Source organism: Tamandua tetradactyla, chromosome 10 (assembly GCF_023851605.1).
Source record: "Tamandua tetradactyla isolate mTamTet1 chromosome 10, mTamTet1.pri, whole genome shotgun sequence".
In the NCBI taxonomy this organism is placed as follows: Eukaryota; Metazoa; Chordata; class Mammalia; order Pilosa; family Myrmecophagidae; genus Tamandua; species Tamandua tetradactyla.
In genome coordinates this window covers 18,035,818-18,057,084 of record NC_135336.1, presented here as the reverse complement: position 1 = coordinate 18,057,084, position 21,267 = coordinate 18,035,818, and the positions used below count along the sequence as shown (strand labels likewise).

Below are 21,267 nucleotides of genomic sequence, written 5' to 3'. Positions count from 1 at the left end.
TAGGGGCCTCTCCACCGTCCCTGGCATGGTTTGTCTGTCACAGCTTTATCGTCGTCCCATCCACCCTCATTGTTCACTGCAAAGAAACAGGGAGGGGGAAGAAATTCAGGTTGCAATGGTCTTGCTTCCTACTTGCCATCTTGCTTTTGTTTATTTTTCTGGTCTCTCTTTCCCACATTTGTTGATACCCAGTATCTATAAAAATAATGTCTTGCACAGAATGGGTTAATTTCTTGCCAAGAGTTCACTGGATTTAGGATAAGATTTAAATTAGTGTAACTTTTGGACCTTATGCTAAAAGGGCCTCAACTCACATTACAAAGTCCTCATGGTAGAACTTAGCACCGGGTCTGCAATGGGCAGGGCCAAGTGCGATCCCACCAGGTCCCCACGTTTTCATTGTCCCTTCTTCTTTGTTCTGCCTTTCCTTCATTGTAACTACCGGACAGTGTACCTCGCCACCCCACTGACCCCGGTGAATGTGTGTCCAATTCTTGATAAATGAATGTGGTGACCATGGTTTTCTATTGAGACCTGATTACACTTTGGGGCCTGTGAGGGTAGAACGAAAGCCTTGTACACAGTGCAGGGGGTGTTGTTGCCTGCTGGGAGAAGCCATTCTCTAGGTACAGCAGACATTTTGGAGTGTCTGCTCAGATGGAAGATCATCTTTCTCTGAGAATTTCCCACAACACCACTTAACCAGTCAAAAGAGTGAGCCTGGGCTTCCAGGTATGTATCATGCAACCTCCCTTTCCTCCTTGTGGCCGCCCTTGATTAGACATAAGCTGAGCCAATCACATTCTCTTTTCAGGGCAAATCCATCTCTCTTGGATTTAGGACCAAGTGGCAGCTACCTCTTATCTCTATATAACAGGAATTGAGATGCTCTAGATGCAGGAGGTGCAGGCCTGCCTGCTGAGAAGAAAAGGATAATGCGGAAACTGATTGGGTTGCTGGGAACAAGCAGAAACAGAAAGCGGCTCTGGGAATGTGGGGTGGAGGAGAGAAATTTAGAGGAGTCAGTCTGGGACACAGGAAAGAACAAAGAAGGTGCACCAGGGGTGCACAAAGTCTAAGGGTGTGTGTGGCCTGCTTCTGGAGCTGGTTCCTGGAAAGGAAGCTGAAACGGTTTAACCCATTCTCCAGGGAACACTGGTGGGTACAGGAGACAAGCAGGAACACATATTTATTCTTTTGTCATTTTTGTGAAACTGGTGGAGAAATCAGCAAGGCAGGGATGGGTCCAGAGAGAGAGAATCTGGACTAACCCTTTGGGGCTATCTCTACCCTCCTCTTCAGAGGGCCAGGCTTTGATGTGTGCTGGGGTGGGGGAGGAAAAAGTTGTTGCAGAGGCTGCGATGGATGGAGCTTCCCAGCATGGAGTACCTACCGAGCACTGAGCAGGAGGAGCCAGTGCTCCCCTGCTCCCGTCGCACCCAAAACTTAATCCCCACATCTGTGCTTAGGCTGTCAGCCACCAGGGCAAAATCACGAATGGAATTCATGGCTTTGGAGACACAAAAAGTCAGAGGGACTTTATTTAAAGAGATTTTAATTAGAAGTAAACAAGAGAGTTTTGTATGCAAAAACATTTTGGTTTTTAACTTAGAACCATCACTCCATTATTAACCCTGGTGTGTATGTCTGAGTGTGTGTATGAGTGTGTGTGTGTGTGAGAGAGAGAGAGAAAACCCATGCATTTGTGTCGTTAGGTCCTTGTGGCCTCTTCCTGTGCACATCTGTCTACTGAGGGTGTGTGTGTGTGTATGAGTGTGTGTGTGTGTGAGAGAGAGAGAGAGAACCCATGCATTTGTGTCGTTAGGTCCTTGTGGCCTCTTCCTGTGCACGTCTGTCTACTGAGGGTGTGATCTAGTCTTTATTCACACTCCTTGAAGAATCCTGGATTGTCTTCAATCATCTTCTTCCTTTTCCAGTCTTTCCAAAGCACTGTGCCAGGAAGTATGTGGACGAAGATGAGGTGGGTTCTGAGGTATCCTAGGCCACAATGGCCCCTTTGGGGCTAGGCCTCAGCTCTCCGAGTCCATGGGGTAAGAGTACCGGGTGCCGGAGTGGCTGAGAAAGCGCTGGACCACAAAGGCCACAGTCCCCAGCAGCAGGAGGGCACCCAGGGTCCCAAAGAAGATCCCGAAGAACGCTCTGAGCTTCATGCTCACGTGCTCACAGCGCTCACCCCAGGGCGTGTAGATGGAGAAGGGCACGCAGCTGGGGACAGAGAGGGGGTGCGCGGTGAGGAGTGGGGAGGCGGGCGCCCAGCCTCTCCAACCCCTCCTCTCCTCCTGGGGCCATAGGGGATTCTCCATGACAGGCTGGACTCCCCCACTAACTAGGGGGAGAGGCCGGAGTCAGCCGTGCTGAGGCAAGGCCACTGAGCAAAGGCTAACAGGCATGCCCCTTATCGTAGGTATCCATTGCCCTCCCCCCTACGTGGGACATGACATCCAGGGGTGAAAGTTTCCCTGGTGACGTGGGAGATGACTTCTAGGGATGAATCCAGACCTGGCACCTTAGGATAAACAATTACATCCTGACCAAATGAAGGAAAACACCATAATTAATAAAGTATCAGTGGCAGAGAGAGTTCAAAGAGAGTCGAGAGGCTACTCTGGAGGTTCCTCGTACGCAAGCTTCAGGTAGACCTTACTATCTGTCATAATCTGCCAACCCCAACCAGGACCATTCCAGCTAATCCTAAAGAACACCTAGGGCAATTTATAAGATTCCACAAAAGTTCCAGGCACTAGACGAACTTTCCAGAAACCTACAACCTCTAGATGGGTCCCTGGTCCAGATAATTCCTAAAACCTAGCCCAGCCTCTCCAAACATCAGATCGTTCCATCTCCCTACCCCATATTAGTGACAGACTCTTCCAATAGAAAAAAAGTAGAATTGCGACAGCCCAGATGACCCCAATGAGAGGTATGGAAAGATCAAAGGTGATGGTGGAATTACACATAGAAGATAAAACTTAACAAATGAATATGAATGTCAAATCATTAAATTCATATCTCTTTTAGTTTCCAGTATTTCAGAGCAGCTAGACGTAAAAACCTAAAATTGTGAAATTGTAACCCATGTCAAAGTCTGCAATATGTTCTACAACTAATTGTGGTGCTGCGCTTTGAAATTTATAGCTTTTTTGTATATATGTTATTTTTCAGGAAAAAAAAGTCGATTGTGATGATAAAAAAAATATTTAAGCCCTCTAGCCTCCTCTATTCTGGAGCAGCTAGAAGGAAAAATATGAGAGGACTGTATGGTAGCCCATGACAAACTCTGGGATCTGTCCTGTAACCACTTTTTGAAGAATGCTTTGAAATCTGTTGCTTTTTTATTTCTTTGCTTTGTATATATGTTATGCTATACAATAAAAAAGTTTAAAAAAAAACATAGATATCATTCACCTTGGAGCCCAGATGCCATGACAGTGAGGATGCGGGCAGATCACAGATAAGCATGCGCAGTCACAAACCCAGCGGCAACCCGGGCTGCTGAGTACCGCCCGCCCTCGTCCTGCCCCCGCCTCACAACGCAGCGCTGAGCTTGGCCTCCGGCTGCTGGGCTCTTTTCCTCTGCCTGGCTGCTGGAGTAAGGGGGCAGGGAGCTGGGGGGTTAGGGGCGGGCCATCTGGGACTGGAGTGGGGACTGGGGTAGTCGGAGGGCGGTCTGCACTCGGGCTCTGGCCTGGGCAGGGCGTCATTGATGATGGGGTGGCATTTCCTTCTTCCTCCCTAGCACAGCTGCAGACTTCCTGCACTCCCCTCAGGGGAGACCCTCAGACTCTTAATGAAGGAACGGGCTAGGGCATCAATCTGTGAGGACCGCCTCTGAGTACTCTTAAAGAGGGGCAGGGTGGGCCTAGAGCAAAACAGTCAGTTTCTTTTACACAAGGAAAGAACTGGGTGGAAGCATATTCAGGTGAAGGAGGGGCAGGAGTTTGGGCTTTGGAAGCCATACCTTGCTACATTAACACCCTCGTCTCTCGGGCAGGTGACTTATCATGTCCCATCTGCAGTTTCCTCATCTTTAAAATGGTCATAATAATACTCACTCCTGTCGCTTGCGTTTGAGAGTAATATAGCAAATAACTCAGAGTAGGCACTCACAAACCCTCTTTCCCATTATCCGCTTCTCTCTGATCCCAGTTCTCACTCAGTTACAAAGGGAGCCACCCTGTTCTTCACATGCCGTGAGGTACTCCGGCGGCCCTGGCTGCTTGCAGTATTTTGCCATCTTGGATTCCCCAGCGCTGTCCTCACGCCTCCTGGCCCCGCCCCCCTCACCTGCACTGGGGCCCGTCCGGCAGGTGCTGGCACTGGCCTCCGTGCTCACAGAAGCCCATGCTGCACGGGGACATGCACGTGAAGCCATTCTGCGGATTGTAGACCAGGCGGTAGCCCGCGTAGCCATCGCATCTGAAGTAAGTCTCCAGCGTGCTGACGTTCACTACCAGGAAGGACACAGGTTAACGTGCAAATGAAGCGGCTGACACCAAAGCAGTATCATTTAGATCAAAAGTCCATTTTCAGGGGTTTATCCCGGAAAGTAACTGGAAACGTGCGCAAATACATATATGTTCATGGATGTCTAGATCAGCATAGTTTGTAATAGCAAAATAAAAAGAGGGGAGAGAATAATCTTAATGTTTAACAGGTGGGGGTCTTGTTAAATAAGTTACTTTATATCATTATGAAAGGACTATTGCATGACCAGTAAATGTAATGGAATAAAAAACATATTAGTTAAAGCTTGTGTTTTGAAGCTGGCCAGACCTGAGTTGAAATTCACATTCTACTACTTACTACTTGTGTGATTTTGGGGAAATTTCTTAACTCTCTCAGCTCCAGTTTCTTTATCTTTAAAAGGACATGATAATAATAGCAACTACTTTGCAGTGAAATTTAAATGAGATAATATATAGAGTACTCAGTAAAGGTGTCTAATACTAAAAAAATGATAGCTATTATAACATTAAAAATCTAATACACTATAGTCAATATATCATGATGAAATAGTATATCCAATGGGAATATGTACACAATCTACAAGGTAATATGTTCACAATGGTTTAATGAAGCGGTCTTCAAACAGTAGGCATGATTTGGTCCCTTAAAAATGAATATTTTTGAAGTTCCCTTGTACAAATTAAAAGGTCAGAAGTATATGAACAAAATAAGAATTGTCTCTGGGGATTGGAAGTACAGGTAATTTTTTTTTCTTTTCTTAAATTTGCATTTCCTAAAGTTTCTGCACGAAGCATATTGCACTTTTATAATAAAAATTGTGGGTTCTTTTGTTTTTGAAAAAAAAGAACTAGAGCTGAGTGGTCGTTGCCCTCCCCTCCTAAACCTCTCACCCCCCGCTGCTACACACATGGTAGTCATGAGGAATTCCTGTTGTGGCCTTCACGAGGGTGAAAGCGTAAACCCGGATTTTAGAAGAAGCTCTTGCTTGGTCCCGAACCGAAGTAAAATAGCAGCTTCTGTTGTGCTTGGAATGGTCACTGCCCTGGTCTCTGCCCCATTCCAGAAAATAGGGAGGGCTATTTTTTTTCTTTCTGACGAGTTTGCCAATTTATCTCATTCCCATTCAGGGAGAATTAGGGACTGTCAGAAGTGAAAGGGACCCCAGAAACCCCATCTCGTTTTCCAGGCTGAGGCCTGGACTGGGAAGAAGGCAGGTGCAGGGTCACCCCCTTGCAGTGAGGGGTTTCTCTCCGCTCCTGGGCCAGATCTCCAGCCTCCAACCAGTATCCTCCAGCTGGAGGGCAAATGCTCAGGGGATGTCCTTGGTTATATTTACAAAGTGCAAATATATATATATTATATATATATATATTTAAATTTCTTAAAATTTAAGAAAATCATTAGAAATTTTATTAAAAGAAAGAAAACCATTAGCAGCAATAGTTTAGGATGGCCTCCGGTGGAGTAATTCCTTAGTCAAACTATACCCATGTGGATCTATTAAGTGGCCTTTTGTGCTCCTGCTCTTAAATCTAAATAGCTGGTCGATAAAATGCTTAAAATTTCTTTCAAAAATTAAAAATGGTCTACCTATAAGTATGCCCTCTAAGAGTCACCTCTGGAGGACCTCTTTTGTTGCTCTCTAAGCCCAACTCTGCAAGTGAAATCATTGCTCTCTCCACTGCATGGGACATGACATGGAGAGATGAAAGTCTCCCTGGTGGCATGAGAGATGACTCCTAGGAATGAGCCTGGCCCTGGCACCATGGGATCAACAATGCCATTCTGACCAAAAGGGGGAAAAGAAGTGTAACAAATAACTTATCAGTGTCTGAGAGAGTTCAAATAGAGTCAAGAGGCTACTCTGGAGGCCACTCTTATGCGTGCTTCAGTTAGACATTGCTACCTATCATAACTTGCCAAATCCCAACCAAAACCATTCCTGCTAATCCTAAAGAATACCTGGGGCATTAAATAAGATTCTACAAAGGTTCCATGCACTAAGGTAACTCTCCAAAACTTACAACCTCCAGATAGGTCCTTGGACCAGACAAGTCCTGAAATGCAGAGGGGCCAGCCTTTCCAGAACATCAGCTAGTTCAATCCCCCTATCCCATGTTATCGACAGCCCCTTCCAACATGAAAGCGATAGAATGGGAATAGCCCAAATACCCCTAAAGAGTGGGAGAAAGATCAAAAGTGATGGTGGAGTTATACAGAGAAGGTTCGTTTTAACAAATGAGTATGATTGCTGAATTATTATATTGATATTTCTTTTAGCCTCCAGTACCTTAGAGCAGCTAGAAATAAAAAGCTAAAATTGTGGAAGTGTAACCATACCAAACTCCGAAATCTGTTCTACAACTACTTGTTGTGATATACTTTGAACTGTATTGCTTTTATAGTACATGCTATTTAAAGAAGAGGAGTATAACAGAGAAGATAGGACTTAACCAATGATTATGACTGCTAAGTCATAATACTAATATTTCTGTTGGTCTCCAGTGTCTTGGTGCAGCTAGAAGAAAAAAACTAAAAATCATGGAACTATAGCTCATACCAAACTTTAAAATCTGTTCTATAGCTACTTGTTAAAATTATTGCTTTTTTGTATATGTGTTATGGTTCACAATAAAAAAATAAATAAAAAGTAAAAGAACTCAATTAACTTGCATCTTACTGGTTTGTGGACCTCAACAGAATATTTTTCCACCATGGGTTGGTGTGGGCTGAAGCTCTGGGACAGGCTCCCTCTGCTCGCACCCACCCTCCGTCATCTCTGTACTCACGAGCCTCCTCGCTGTGCACTTCTCCCCTGGAGATGGGGTTGAAGACCACGTTGCTCCTGGGCCCCCCACTCCTCGGCACCCCCCTCGGCGCCTGGAGTAAGAATGCTTCCACCACAGCGTCCAGCAGCCTTTTGTTCAGGAAGTTGATGACAGGGCCCTGAGGGCGGTACTGGAACTCAGAGATGACTTTCCAGTGTTGAAAGGGGCTTCCTGGGGCCGAGGCAGGGGAAGCCCTGTGTGGGAAGGGCACAGAGAGGGGTAAGGGTGGTGGAGCTGGGGTTACGGGGAGACCCCGGGGGCGGGGGGACGGTCCCACTTACACTGGTTCCACCAGGCTGTTCCAGAGGAATGCCCGCACGTCCAGGGTCCCCAGTCTGTATGCTACCTGGGGTGGAAGATGGAGGAACAGTAAGTAGCGGGGTTGAGGCTGGCCAGAGACCAGACCCTCCTACTTTAAAGCATTTATTCATCCCTGTTTGCTTCCTTCTTTGAACGTGAGTCCCCAGGCCCCGCAGGACGTTGCCACTCATCTCCACATTCCCCGACTCTAGCCCAGCCCAGTGACTGGCATGAGTTCCTGCTTAATATTTGTTGGTGAGCAAAGGACTTAATGTTCTTCCTCACCCTCCTTTCTGCCTCACATTACAAGAGGAGACCCTGAAATGAATGACCCCGACCTTGCTTCTGATCCCTGGTTCACCCACTCATTCTCTCCCCACATGTTTATACCTATTACGTTTGACTAAACCTAGGAGGTGGCTGGGTGCTGGGGATGTCAGGTCGATTTAGGAACTGTCTGTACTCATAGAGCCCACAGTCAGGTGCAATAGAGAAATATCAACAGAGTTTATCACACAGAGTGTTGAGTGCTAGAGCAATAAATATAAGAGTAGTAATCCTTTTTTGAACACTTAGTGTGTTTCAGGTACTGTGCTAAATACATACATTTTCATTTAAGCCATAACATAACCCATTGTCACAGTACTATTATTATCCCTCTTTTTACAGATGAGACATTAAGCGATGTCTACAGTCACAATGTCCAGTAAGAGGTAGACCAGGCATTCAAATCAGGTGTTTAGGATTTTATAGCCTACACACTCCACCACTGTGATACTTCGCCTGTCATTGAGGTATAGACAAGGGCTTGGGAGCCAAGAAGAGGAAGGTCCCAGTTCTCTGGGAAGTCAGGGAAAGCTTCCTGGAGGTGGCACCCCCTCTTGTGTTATATCTTGTAATATCCAAGAAGTACAGGTCTTGAGGGATGCTCATAGGGAAGGACTGGATGACTTGGCCACCTTGGATTCTGCTCAAGGCGAACTGGTCATTCCAACCCTTTCTGAGGTCTCTGTCCAGGGGCTTTCTGATCCCCCTTCCCCAGCCTCCCCCGGGGCAGGAGGCTCTGACCTCCCCTGGCAATTGCATCTAGATGGATACACAAGTGATGGCTCAGCCCTTTCCCTGAATCTACCCATCTGCCTCCCCCACCCAGAGCCTGGCCTGCAGCACTGACCGAGGCGTTGACCTCCACGACGGTGGCATTTTCTTTTTCACTGAGCAAGAGCTGGATGACTCTTGAGGGGAGCTCTGGAGATGGGAAAAGCAAATTCATAATCAACTCATGGGTTAACCCAGCCTCACCCAGGAGAGACAGCCCCATTCTACACAAGGTCACAGGGAAAACCAGATGTGGCCAACTCTCCTGACTTGCACGGTCGTGTTCATTCTACTGTGATCAGGGGTCCTTGACCCTCATCTTGCTAAGCCACAAGGTCTCCCTCAGTGCTTTCTCAGCAAACTGGGCAGCTCATGGTTCATGCTATGACATCTGCCACCATTAGCTCCCATACCCTACAACTGACCATTTGGAGTTCTGTCCTATAAGTCTGAGAAACTTGGCTCTGGAGCTCAGAGCTTCTCTATCTTCCCCAAAGGTGAGATTTGTATGGCGGTGGAAGGCACATCTGGTTGTACCTTGATTGGCGGTTGGAGTGAAGTTGTTCCCAGCCAGCAAGCAGCGATTGTCGGTGAAGGCTGGGGGGCAGGTGCAAGTGGGCTTACAGCCCAGATTCTGGGAGATGTAGCAGTGGCCATGGTTATAGCAGTAATTCGCAGGGCAGGATTTGTTTTGACAGAGGTCAAGGTTCTCCAGTGCTGCAGAGAGAGCAGGGAGATCAGCAATGCCACATTGGGATTGCAGGGAAGATGGATCCAGTCACTGGAAATCTGCTCCCAGGAGAGACTTGGTTTCTTTCCTCCAATGCCCCCTCAATCTGTGTAATGCTTTCAGACCACTCTGAACCTCAAACTATCCTCCCTTTCTCTTGGTCTTTCTCTGCCTTGCACCCCTTTTTCCTCTGCCAGCTATGTATTCTCCCACTTCTACAGAGGGAGCAGAATATTTATCAGACCTTGGGCACGAGAGAAGGACCCAGGAGCCTGTGGAAGAAGAGCCCATTATCCTGTTTTCCTTGCTCCATCTGTCTCTCACTCCCTCGCGTCCATCTTCTTTTCTGCCTCTGTAGAACTGTGATTTTGCTCAGTCTAGCCTCTGCTCAGAAGACAAGTAGTCTCTACATTTTACTTGGTGGCTGGGGGGCTTGGTGGAGCCCCACTATAATCTCCCTCATGAGGCACCCCATGGCTTGGAGCTTGTTTCTGGTTCTGTGGCTACTACTGTAAGTCTCCCCCTCCCTTCTTCTTGGGCTCCACCCCCTATTCTGTCTTTTGTCCAGAGTTTTCCTTATTGATACCTCAAGCCTGCTTTTCCCTGACCCTCCTCTATGCCTGTACAACCTCTTCTCCCCATCCCCTCACCACCCACTACCCTCTTTCCATGCCCTCCTACCAACACCAGCTATATTGAGCATTCTAAAGACTTGATGGAAAAGGGACAGAAATGTTTGCTTTAGCTGTCCTAATTCTTCAGGGTGCCACCTGTTCCCTCCCGCCAGCACCCTGTTTCCAGCTCACGTGCACAGTGACGCCCATCCCCAGTCATGTTTGGAGGGCAGGCCTCGCAGCCCTTCTTAGGATTGCACTTCACATTTGGGAAGCACTGCTCCTCACAGGGGCTCTTGAAGTGTTCGCAGTAGAGGCCATAGGTGTCCCCGTCACACTGGCAGGCAGCCACCTGGAACAGGGAGCTGGTCAATGGGCAGCCAGGAGGCTCAGCCATTAAGGGCTGCTGAGCTCCGGCATCTACTAAACACCTTCTTTGGCCACACCCTGGGCCTGCAAGTCCCTGCTTCAAAGGGCACACAGTCCTCCTGCCCATTTGGCTGCGCTGGGCCATTTGTTTATCCTGATCCCTTCTACCTGGCACCTGCACCAAGGTTTCAGGCCTCTTATCCTCTTTTTTTCTAACCCCATTCATACCATATCTTCTCTGAAATAATTTCTAGAGTAAGGCAGGATCTAAATACATAGATAAACACACACACACACATAAATATTCTACTATTGCTAGAAAACTTGATCTCACAAAGGGCTGCAGTTTTCCTCACTCAACCTCCCCTTGCTGATCCCCAATCAATAACGAACAGCTTCACTGCTCAGCACAGTGGGAAAGTGGCAAAACCCAAAATAATGGCACAGGAAATGTTAATGGTCCCAGAAACCTCATCCAGTTCCCAGTCTCTCTTTTCTGACCCCCACTCTGAACTGACTCGGAAATCTCCCTAAAATAGAAACTTCTAGTACTTAGCTTTCTGTTCTGAAGAATGGATATTTGGGGATCTTGAGAATAATGTATTGAATTTAATCTCTGTTTTTCCCACTTTGTGCTTTTTACTTTTCTGCCCCTTTTCTGCCTTCCACACCCTCCAAGTTCACCCCTTTAAGTACTAATTTTCTCTGTGCATCAGGGAAAAGGTATGTGTGTGTGTGTGTGTGTGCACATGCATGCCTTTGTGGAAATATACAAGGAATGGAGGGAGCGGGGGGCATTGCCAGTCAAACACTTTCCTTCCTGGACTCCATTTATAACAAAAAAGAGCAGGTGGGGTAAGATTCATGGGCCTAGGCCAAACGTCTTGGCTAGAAACTCAAATGGAAAAGGATTCCCTCTAAACAGAAAAAGAGGTGCCACTTTTAGCTGGAGGGAGAGAGAAAAGAGAGAATGAAGGAGTCATGGGGTCCGAAGCTCAGAGGGGCCCGGGAAATCTCATCCTGACAGCATGATGATGAGAAGCTGTATGTGGCTCCTAGGCAGGTGGGACCGAAGCAGCCTTTTTATAAAAGGTTTTCCAAGTCTGAGCAAAACCCAGAAGCTGCAGAGCACCCCTCCGGGACTGAGGGGGTTGGGAGGACAGGCTGTGATGGACAACTGTGTAGACTTGTGCCCAGGGATCACCTGGACACCTTCCTGCCCTATACCTCAGTGCCTCACACTGAGAACTATGGGACTGGAAACCACCAGGAAACACTAAGAAAGTCTGAGGTGGAGGTTTCCTGCCAGACTGACACAGTGGGAACTTGGAGATAAAAATTTGGTTGAGTTAGAAGCAATAAAGAGTTAATTTTTTTCACACATGTGCACTTGTTTAGCCAGAGATCAGCATTTGCTCTAGTCACCTACCATAGTCCCACCTCACCTCCCAACACAGGCATCACCCGGGAGAGGATGAATTACAACATCCCTTCAATCCCCATTTCCCTTCACCTAGACATGGAACCTTCCCTCCCATGCTCCTCCCAACACTCACCTCAAGGGAAGAATTGCCCACCCAGCTGGTCTGGTTGAACAAACACTGGCTCTCTGCACTGCAATTGCAGACTACAGTCTTGGGCCGGAGTACAGATGACAAGCCGTCCTTGGCATTTCTTGCTAGAATCTCCAGTGTAAATGGTTCCAGCAACTTTGGGATCCATAGCAATGTCCCGTTCTCTGCCCAGGGGAAGATGAGATCATTGAGAGTTGGGAAGTTCCTCTGCTCGACTGTCTGATACATCCCGGGGCTGGTTTTAGAGTATCTAACAGCCCGATTGCTGGCGCTGGGCTCTGTCCCACTCCTCTCAGACTGCCTTCCACATCTCATCAGGTGATTTCTTGAGTAAGGTTGGGCTCTTGGAGGGATCCTGGCCATGCTCCAAACTGGAAGTAGCCCCAGCCCAATTTACAGATCATATAGGAACTCCACAGAAGGGAAGGCAGTTTCTTCCTAAGAGACCTTAAGGGCAAAGACCCCCTAAGGAATCCTGGGTATGGTAGATAAAGGCAAGCATCCTTCAAACACTTCACCTTCACAGCAGCCCCTTCCTCTGCCCTCATTTCTTCCTATCCTTCTCACTTGCTGGACCTCTGACTGGCCACCTCTTCAGACATCAGACTATAGTGAAACACTGTTATATATCTACATAGACTCTTTTGCTTAAACTCGTCTTGTATTTTTCAATAAAATAGGAGAAGCCTTCTTAAAACAGGAGGTTTAAAGGAGTTAATGGGGGGAATAGATGAGAGTAACTTCCAGGCTATCACTCTTCAGCAGAGGCGTCCAGTGGAGAACAAAATCTCCTGATGCCATTGTCATCACTCTGGCTTTGATTTTCTCTTGAGCCTGAGTGGATGCCATGTGAAACAAAAGGAGTGCAGAATAAGCAGTACAGATAAAGAAAATGAGGCAGAGAGATGATCAGAGTTTGGAGTAAGGTTACTTAGGGGCTTTGGCTTAGCAGAAGGAAAGCTGCATCCCTCTGCTTTGACTCAGATCACAGGTGCTGGCCTGGGGAGCTCCGGTACATCACTAACGGGGAGAAACCACGATTGCTTGGCCCGGGCACAGAAAATGGGATGAAGAGAGCAGAGCTGGGTAAGCATAGTTAATAAGCACATGACAATAACAAGAAGGGTATCAGACAAAGGCATTTGCATTTCTTTAAATCTTGTTCCTTGTTAAATCCTTCTTGTAAAAGGGATGGGGATGTTTAAAATTAGCATTTGCTTCCTGTTATACTTGATTACTCTAACAATTAGGTGATTGCATAAAGAGCTTACTGTTATATTCAGATGAAATGCTCTTTGGATTAGTTGTCCATACCCAGTCAGTCTGGCTACTGGCCAGAATGCCATAAACCTGTCACTGTTACTCACTGGGGCACACACTTGAACTATAGGTATCATTCCTAAGATATTACGGCCCTGGATACTTAAATATAAGTAGCAGTAAATTGACATAGGGCATAGGGATGCAAAATTATCCAAAGCTTGAATCTCAACCTTATCCCCAGCCAAGCATTCTTACCAAAGAGTGTGAAGTCATCGGAACTGTCTGTGAGAGTGAAAGTGGCATTCTTAGAGTTGCTGGTGTACTGAATCCACTTGGTCTGCCCTTTGTAGGCTTCAACCACATGCTGACCCTCAATAGAGGGTGGGTACTGATCTGAAAAACAAACAGAGATTCTGAGTCGGAGGCAGGACACTCTCTGGCTTACCAGTTTCCTCTCTTTCTCCCATCCTCTGGCTATGTGAGGTACTTCCACCTGCAGAAACAAGAGTTATTCTGTGGACCTGCTCTTGTACCTATGCAGAGCAGGTTGGGGTTGCATTGCCCACCTGACCAAATCTTCAGCCTCTCTTTCTACACCTGCTCATCCTGAACAGAGTGCTATTCTGAGCACAGTGAATCAGAGAACAGGGTTGTTCAGACTGTCACAGAGCCTTACCCTTGGAAGAAGGTTGAAGGCCATGAGGGTAATATCTAGATGGGCATTGCATTTGACACGAATTGAAGAGGAAATTAAATTTTTTACTGGTCTCTGTTTTTTTGGAGCCTTGCTATTTCCTTTTTATTTTTCAGTCAGTCAGTCAGTCATTTGACAAAATATATACTGAGCATTTACTATGTCACTAAGTAGTGAGAATAGACCAATGAACAAAATAGACAAAAATCCCTACCCTTGTGGAGCTTATAGCCTTGCGGAGAAGTGTGGGGAGAGTGGGGTGCTGCTTGGCTTGCAAATACCAAACACGCTGGAACGGCTTCTTAAATGGATAGGGGAAAGAATCTGGAGGAGTTGTGAGAAGCCTGAAAGAGAAGGCCTAGAATGCGTTGAAGATCTGTCGGTAGGAATGGGGACTCTAAAGACACTTCCGATAAGTCCTTAGGCAGAAATGAGGCGTCTGTTATTATAGATTGGAAGGAAAGCAATCCTTGTTTTAAAATGGCAGATAATCTGGCAAAGCTGACTAGTGGCCTTGGTTGGAAGGCAGATTTTAAAAGCCATGAACTTGGATATTTAGCAGAAGAGATTTCCAAATTAAATGTGGAAAGTGTAGCTTGGTTTCTCCTCACAGCTTATAGTGAAATGCGACAGGAAAGGGATAAGCTGAGAACTGAACTCTTGGGTATGAAGAAACCAGAAGCTGATGTTCTGGAGAATTCTGGGCTTCCAAGAAGGGAGACCCCAGAGAATAGTGCCCATATGGGGTTTTGGCCAAATGTGGAACCAGTCAGCCATTTCAGAGAAAGCCAGGATTGGACATGGAGTTATCCAGGAAGGATTTGTGGAAACTCGTTATGTCTAATGGGCATGATCCAAAGCTGTTGCATAGAAAGCCAACGAGAGTGCTGTGGGACCTGTATAAATGGAGCCGCTGCCAGCCTGGACTGGGGGGTTCAGAGAAGGGACACATTGATGGAAAAATAACTTCAGAGGCAAAACCATGGAGGCTGAGGTCTGAAGTCAAAAAGCCTCGGGCCAGGAGAGCAAGAAGGTGAGTTTGCCCCAAAAGCAGAGGATGGGCCTTCCACCTCATTGCAGTGGAAGAGTCATGCTGCCTCAGGCCTTGGAGAGGGTGAAGCACATTCCTTGGGGTTCGGGGAGAGCCTGGCTGCCACCATATGGAGGGGTTGAGCGTGTGCCCCGGAGAAGACAGAGAGCCTGGGTGCAGCCTCAATGCATGGAGAGGGTGGAGCCAAGAAAAAGGTGGTCTCCCCAAAGTCCTGCAAGGTTGCATTTAGAGAGAAGCAAGTCACTGCATAGGACTTTGGGAAGGGTGGGACTGCCACTTTCTAAAGCACCGAAGATAAATGATTCTCAGACTTCGAAATCTAATGGACTTTGCCCTGTGGGTTTTCAAAATTGTATGGGTCCAATGATCCCTGTGTTCTTTCCTCCTTATGGATATGTGTATATGTATCCCATGACTGTTCCTCCTTTGTATGTTGGCAGTAAATAACTTGTTCTGAGTTTTACAGATCCAGAACCAGAGGATAATTTTGCCTTAGAACAGACCATGCCTGTAACTAACTTTATCATGATAGGAATTTGTACTGTTTCTAACTTTATATTTCATTTGTATTGCTACTGAAATGGTTTAAGGATTTCTGATATTGTTATGAAATTAATGTTTTTGTATATGGGGAAAACATGTCTTTTTTACGGTCCAGAGGGTGGAGTGTGCTGGTTTGAAAGGATGTATGTACCCTTGAAAAGCCATGTTTTAATCAAAATCCCATTTCGTAAAGGCAGAATAATTCCTATCCAATACTGTATGCAATTAGGTCATCTCCCTGGAGATATTAACCAAATCAAGAGTGGTTGTTAAACTGGATTAGGGGAGATGTGTCTCCACCCATTTGGGTGGGTCTTGATTGGTTTACTGGAGTCCTATAAAAGAGGAAACATTTTTGAGAATGGGATATTCTGAGAGAGCAGAGAATGACGTAGCCACAAGAAACACAGTCCATCAGGCAGTGACCTTTGGAAATGAAGAAGGACAATGCCTCCCGGGGAGATTCATGAAGGGAAGCCAGGAGAGAATGATAGCAGATGATGCAGTGTTCACCACATGCCTTTCCAGATGAGAGAGAAGCCCTGACCCTGTTTGCCATGTGCTTTCTCACTTGAGAGAGAAACCCGAACTTCATCGGCCTTCCTGAACCAAGATATCTTTCCCTGGATGCCTTTGATTGGACATTTCTATAGACTTGTTTTAGTTGGGACATTTTCTTGGCCTTAGAGCTGTAAACCACCAACTCATTAAATTACCCTTTTAAAAGCCATTCCGTTTATGGTATATGGCATTCTTGCAGCTAGCAAACTAGAACAGGAAGAAAGAATGGGAAAGATACCTATGAAAATTATGAAATGTTAGGTAGTTATAAATGCTGAAGAGAAAGAACAAAGCAGGGGCGGTGAATAAGATGTATGGGTGACTGTGAAATTTTAAATATGGTAGCCAAGAAAGGTCTCACCAAGTTGGTAACATTTGAATAAAGACTCAAAGGAGGTAAGGGAGAGAGCTATGGCTGTCTGGGAAAGGGCCTTCCAGGCAAAAAGGACAGCACATGCAAAGGCTCAGAGCTGCGAGTGAGTGAGCCTGGTGTGTTTGATGAACACAAAGATGCAAGTGGAGCTGGAATGGAATAAGTGAAGTCAGCGTACTAGGAGAAAAGTTTGGAGAGACGTGGGGACAAACCTGAACAGGACCTCGAAGGTCATCATCATAAGGACTAAGCTCATTGGAATGTTTTGAGTAGCAGGGACATAAGCAAAAGAATCTGTTAAATAAATGAAAACAAAATGGGTAGCTTATAGGGGTATGGATGTTGTGGAAGACCCCTAACTCTAGAAAGGCCTCCCTAGACCATATGATACTTACTGAGGGTGGCGTTCATCATCTGATATCTTCTAAAAATTGTCCTAGTGTGCAGTCCAATGCTTCTGTTTCCTGTGACCAAGGTGTCGTAGATGCATTGTCTATCTTCATTACACTCAGAGATCAAAGTTTCACTTAAATTATTTTTCTTCAGTTGGGAAAAGAAGACAGGGGTGAAGCTGGAAGGCAGAAGGTCATTCCTCTTGCCCAGGAGGCTTGTTCCGTTGATTTCCCCTTTAACATATGAGTGTGATGGTGATAGAGCTCCAGTTACATTTCTGCCATGTCCACCCCTTATCCTCAATTTATATGGCTTGGGGAGTGGGAGGATGGTATGGAGCAACAGAATGGCTTCTAGCTTCTGGTTCGAGATCCCCATTCCAGTGAGTAAAGGGTTACTCATTTCCCTGTCTTGTCTTCCCTGGGCATGGGGATGGAGGGGACAAACCTGGCATGGCATCAGAATCCTGAGTCTCCCACTCCCCTCTTCCTGCCCCTGCCCCCTCTGCCTTGAGGTACTGAGGCCCAGACTTACAGGTCATTCCATAGTGAAAAATAGTTTCCTCAGAACTTCCTTGGGGAATGATGGAGCCATTAGGCATCTTGAAGTCATCATCTGGATTGTCATTCCAGACCCCTGAGCAACAAAGTAGGAGGTCAGCCACCCTTTTCTGGAATTGTATCTCTCTTCTTCCCTTGGGAACATCCAACAGGTCATATTTAAGATGGAAAGAGGAGTAGGAGGGGGCCTGGGAAACTGCTTTCTGCTGCATCTGTCCTCCAGGAGCAGGAGAAAGGACCATGACCTCATACCCTGGCCCTCTGCTTTAGGGAGGAAGGGAAGAGAAAGAGAGGGAGGAAATGGAGGAAGAAGAGAAAGAATGTGGAGAGGTAAGGAGAAAGGAAGGAAAGGTATGGGGGGTGAAGGGTTGGCAGAGAGAGAGGCAGGAGGGTGTGAAGTTTGAGGGAAGGGGAAGGGCAATTGCCTGCTTCCCTCCATCTCTCAGTGCCCATTTTTTATTCTCTGTTTCATTTAACTCCACCCTAATATTTGTTATTTCCTTCCTTCTGTTTGCTTTGCATTTAGTTTGCTCTCCTTTTGTCTAGTTCCTCCAGTTATGAGGTTAGGATTCTAATTTGAGATATTTCTTTTTTCTTAATATAAGCATTTAGAGCTATAAATTTACCTCTCAGTACTGCCTTTGGTATGTTTGTATTTTGTTTTTATTTGCCTCATGATATTTCTTTATTTCTTTTGTGATTTCTTCTTTGACCTATTGGTTGTCTAAGAGTGTGTTTAATTTCCACATTTTTGTAAATTTTCCAGTTCTCCCTCTGTTATTGATTTCTAGCGTCATTCCATTTTGGTCATGGAAGATACACTGCGCAATTTCAATCTTTTTGAATTTACTGAGACTTGTTTTACGTTCTAACATGTGGCATATCCTAGAGAATGATCCATGTGCACTAGAGAAGAATGCATATTCTACTGCTGCTGGGTGAAATGTTCTATATGTGTCTATTAGGTCTAGTTGGTTTAGAGTATCATTCAAATCTTGTGTTTCATTATTCATCTTCTGTCTAGATGTTCTATCCATTATTGAAAGTGATATATTGAAGTCTCCTACTATTAATGTAGAACTATCTATTTCTCCCTTCAAATCTGTTAACATTTGTTTCACATATCTTGGATTTCTGCTATTAAGTATGTACATATTTATAATTGCTGTCTCGTTGAATTGGCCCCTTTATCAGTATATAGTAACCTTTCTTTTTCTTTATAACAATTTTTTACTTAGCACCTATTTTATCTGATAATTGTATAGTTGCCCCAATTCTCTTTTGGTTACTATTTACATGGAATATTTTTATCCATCCTTTCACTTTCAACCTACCTGTGTCTTTGAATTTAAGATGAGTCCTTGTAAACAGCATGTAGTTGGGTCATGTCTTTCTGCCAAACTCTGTCTTTTGACTGGAGAATTTAATCTATTTATATTTAAAGTAACTACTGATAAGGCAGGACTTTCTTCTACTATTTGCTATTTGGTCTTTGTAAGTCTTATCTCTTTTTTTTTGTCCCTCAATTTTGTTAATGCCTACTTTCATTTTTATTTGATTTTTTCATACTGTACCTTTTTGAGTCCCTTATTATTTCTTTTGTATATATGCTTCTTATATTTTCTTGTGGTTACCATGGAGCTTAAATTTCAGAGCTTATTCTTGATGCTTCCTTGCCACCCCAGCAATGGGAAACTCTAGGTGATGGATAGGAAATGAATTTCAATTTGGAGAAGCCCCTAATGGAGCTATGTACCCCAGAAAAACATGTTCTTAAACTTAATCCATTCCTGTGAGTGTGAACCCTTGTAAACAGCACCTTTTGATGAGGTTACTTCAGATAAGTTGTGGCCCAGGATAGGTCTTAATCCTATTACTGAAGTCCTTATGGGGAAAGTCACACAGAGAGAAAAAGCCAGAGGGCACAGACAGAAACTGAAAGTCAACAGAACCTAAAAAAGAAGGAAGAGGCCAGGAGAGCCTGTCATATGCTTTGCCATATGACAGAGGAGCCAAGGACCAAAGATTACCAGCCATTAATCAGCCTTGAATGCCATCTTAGGGAAGAAAGCATTGTCTGGATGACACTAGCATCAAAACTGTGAGCCAATAAATTCCCATCATTTAAGACAACCCATTGCATGGTATTTGCTATAGCAATGAGGAGACTAAAATGTACCTCTTACCTCCCTGGTCTACTGTGTGCCCTAAAGGTTCTGTTCCAAAGAGGTTGAGAAAGGTAAACTCAGACTGGGATGACCACAGGCCAATGGGAGAGAAAGCTGCCTTCCTTATGGAGGTCTGAGCTCTTGCTGCAGCTGCTGCCTCAGAGGCAGTGTCCTGACTGCTCCTTACCCAGGAGGCCTTCTGTGTGATTTCGATACTCCTCTGGGAGGCTGGAGGAAGCATGGAGGATGTTGGAGAGAGCCATGACTGAGATCGTCACTGTCCCATCGAAATTGGCCGAAACCAGAGAGCCATTGCGGGTCAGGATGATTCCGGTAGTGTTGAATATCTCCTGACCTAGAACAATGGGTGACAGATGAGGAAGAAATGAGCATTGGAACCCTCTGGACACCACAGTCTTGGCAGTTGTGAAGGTTAAAAGAGGAGACTGAGAAAAGCTCTGGGATATCCTAGAAGTGCCTTCTCTAATGGCCATAAACCACCTCCTTCTTCCTGGGGACTGAAGACAGGGGAGGACTTACAGCACTGGAAGGAAAGAGAGAAGTGAGGAGGGAAAATTTTATACTCTGCTCCTGAGAAGAAGAAGCTGCTCGGTTACAACTGCTGAAGAGGTAGCAGGGGTGGCTACCTCTATCCTCCTGCCTTGCTGCTGCTGCCTCCAGGCCCCAACCCTACTGCTCCCAAGGCAGCTAGGCACCCCACAGAACACCGACCCACAGAAGCAGGAGAGGGCGGCCAACGCCTGTCCCTAGCCTACCTTCTACAACTTCACGGTTGCTCTCAAATGTCACATTGTCGTTGTTGAACAGAATATGGATTGTGTCATTAGCTTCAAGGGACCATCGAACCTGGAAGGAAATTGGAGGAGGCCTAAGCCTGACTTGCAAATGGGTCTGGAGGCCCCTGAAAGGAAGCACCAGAGAGCAACATTCAGGGCTAGAACCTGAGCCCGGGTGAAGATGAAAATGATGGAGCATGTGACGATGAGACTGTGAAAGCTAACATCTGTGGAGTGTTTAGCATGCACCAGGCCTTGCACTAAGCTCATTTCTTTAATTTTCTCATTTAAATCTCACAACACCCCTGTGAGGTAGGAAATATTATATTCCTATTTTACTCCAAGAAAACTCAGGCACTAGAAATTAAGTGACATCTTCAAAGTCACACAGCTAGTAAATGGGGGAGCCAGGACCCTAAACCTTCTGTCTCTAGAGTTTACTCTTGAGTCACTACACTAGCAGGAAGAGTTCTCCGTCCTTCCTGCCTCCCTTTCCCTTCTCCTCCCCATCCTCTTCCTTGTTGTCTTCCTCCTCTTGGACCTTGATTTCCAACTGAAGGTCCCTAAGGGACTCTCTAAGGGGTGGTACAGCGTGCCCTGGGCTTCCCCTCACTCACTGTGATGGGGCCCAGGTTGGTGGAGTTGTATAGAGCAGCAAAGGCAATGAAGTTGGTGGCGTGGGCTGAGCCGGTCTGGGCAGTGCGGCCCTGCAGCAGGAAGGAGGAATTTCTGTTCCAGGCCCGGACCAGCAGGAAGTCTCCCAGCCCATTGAAGGTGAAGTTGGCCCCATCCAAGGTGTTGATGTGGGGGTCCCCAAACAGCCAGGCTAGAAAAAAGGTGATACCACATTGGCCTGGCAAACC

The 21,267-nt window shown here is 46.0% G+C and overlaps 1 protein-coding gene across 1 annotated transcript in view; it reads right to left on the bottom strand.

Annotated features, from left to right (window-relative positions):
- Nucleotides 1-1,575: 1,575 nt before the first annotated feature.
- MUC4 (mucin 4, cell surface associated) overlaps nucleotides 1,576-21,267 on the bottom strand; it is a 32,093-nt gene continuing 12,401 nt past the window's right edge. Inside the window, exons 11-24 of the mRNA XM_077118028.1 lie at nucleotides 21,022-21,230; nucleotides 20,384-20,474; nucleotides 19,795-19,962; nucleotides 17,414-17,515; nucleotides 16,882-17,112; nucleotides 13,520-13,657; nucleotides 11,984-12,165; nucleotides 10,251-10,410; nucleotides 9,252-9,431; nucleotides 8,791-8,864; nucleotides 7,598-7,662; nucleotides 7,278-7,510; nucleotides 4,306-4,468; nucleotides 1,576-2,226 (exon numbers count right to left, since the gene is read on the bottom strand). Coding sequence (XP_076974143.1) covers nucleotides 2,031-2,226; nucleotides 4,306-4,468; nucleotides 7,278-7,510; nucleotides 7,598-7,662; nucleotides 8,791-8,864; nucleotides 9,252-9,431; nucleotides 10,251-10,410; nucleotides 11,984-12,165; nucleotides 13,520-13,657; nucleotides 16,882-17,112; nucleotides 17,414-17,515; nucleotides 19,795-19,962; nucleotides 20,384-20,474; nucleotides 21,022-21,230 — 2,192 coding nt within the window. The 3' untranslated portion in view covers nucleotides 1,576-2,030. The remainder of the gene's footprint in view (nucleotides 2,227-4,305; nucleotides 4,469-7,277; nucleotides 7,511-7,597; nucleotides 7,663-8,790; nucleotides 8,865-9,251; nucleotides 9,432-10,250; nucleotides 10,411-11,983; nucleotides 12,166-13,519; nucleotides 13,658-16,881; nucleotides 17,113-17,413; nucleotides 17,516-19,794; nucleotides 19,963-20,383; nucleotides 20,475-21,021; nucleotides 21,231-21,267) is intronic.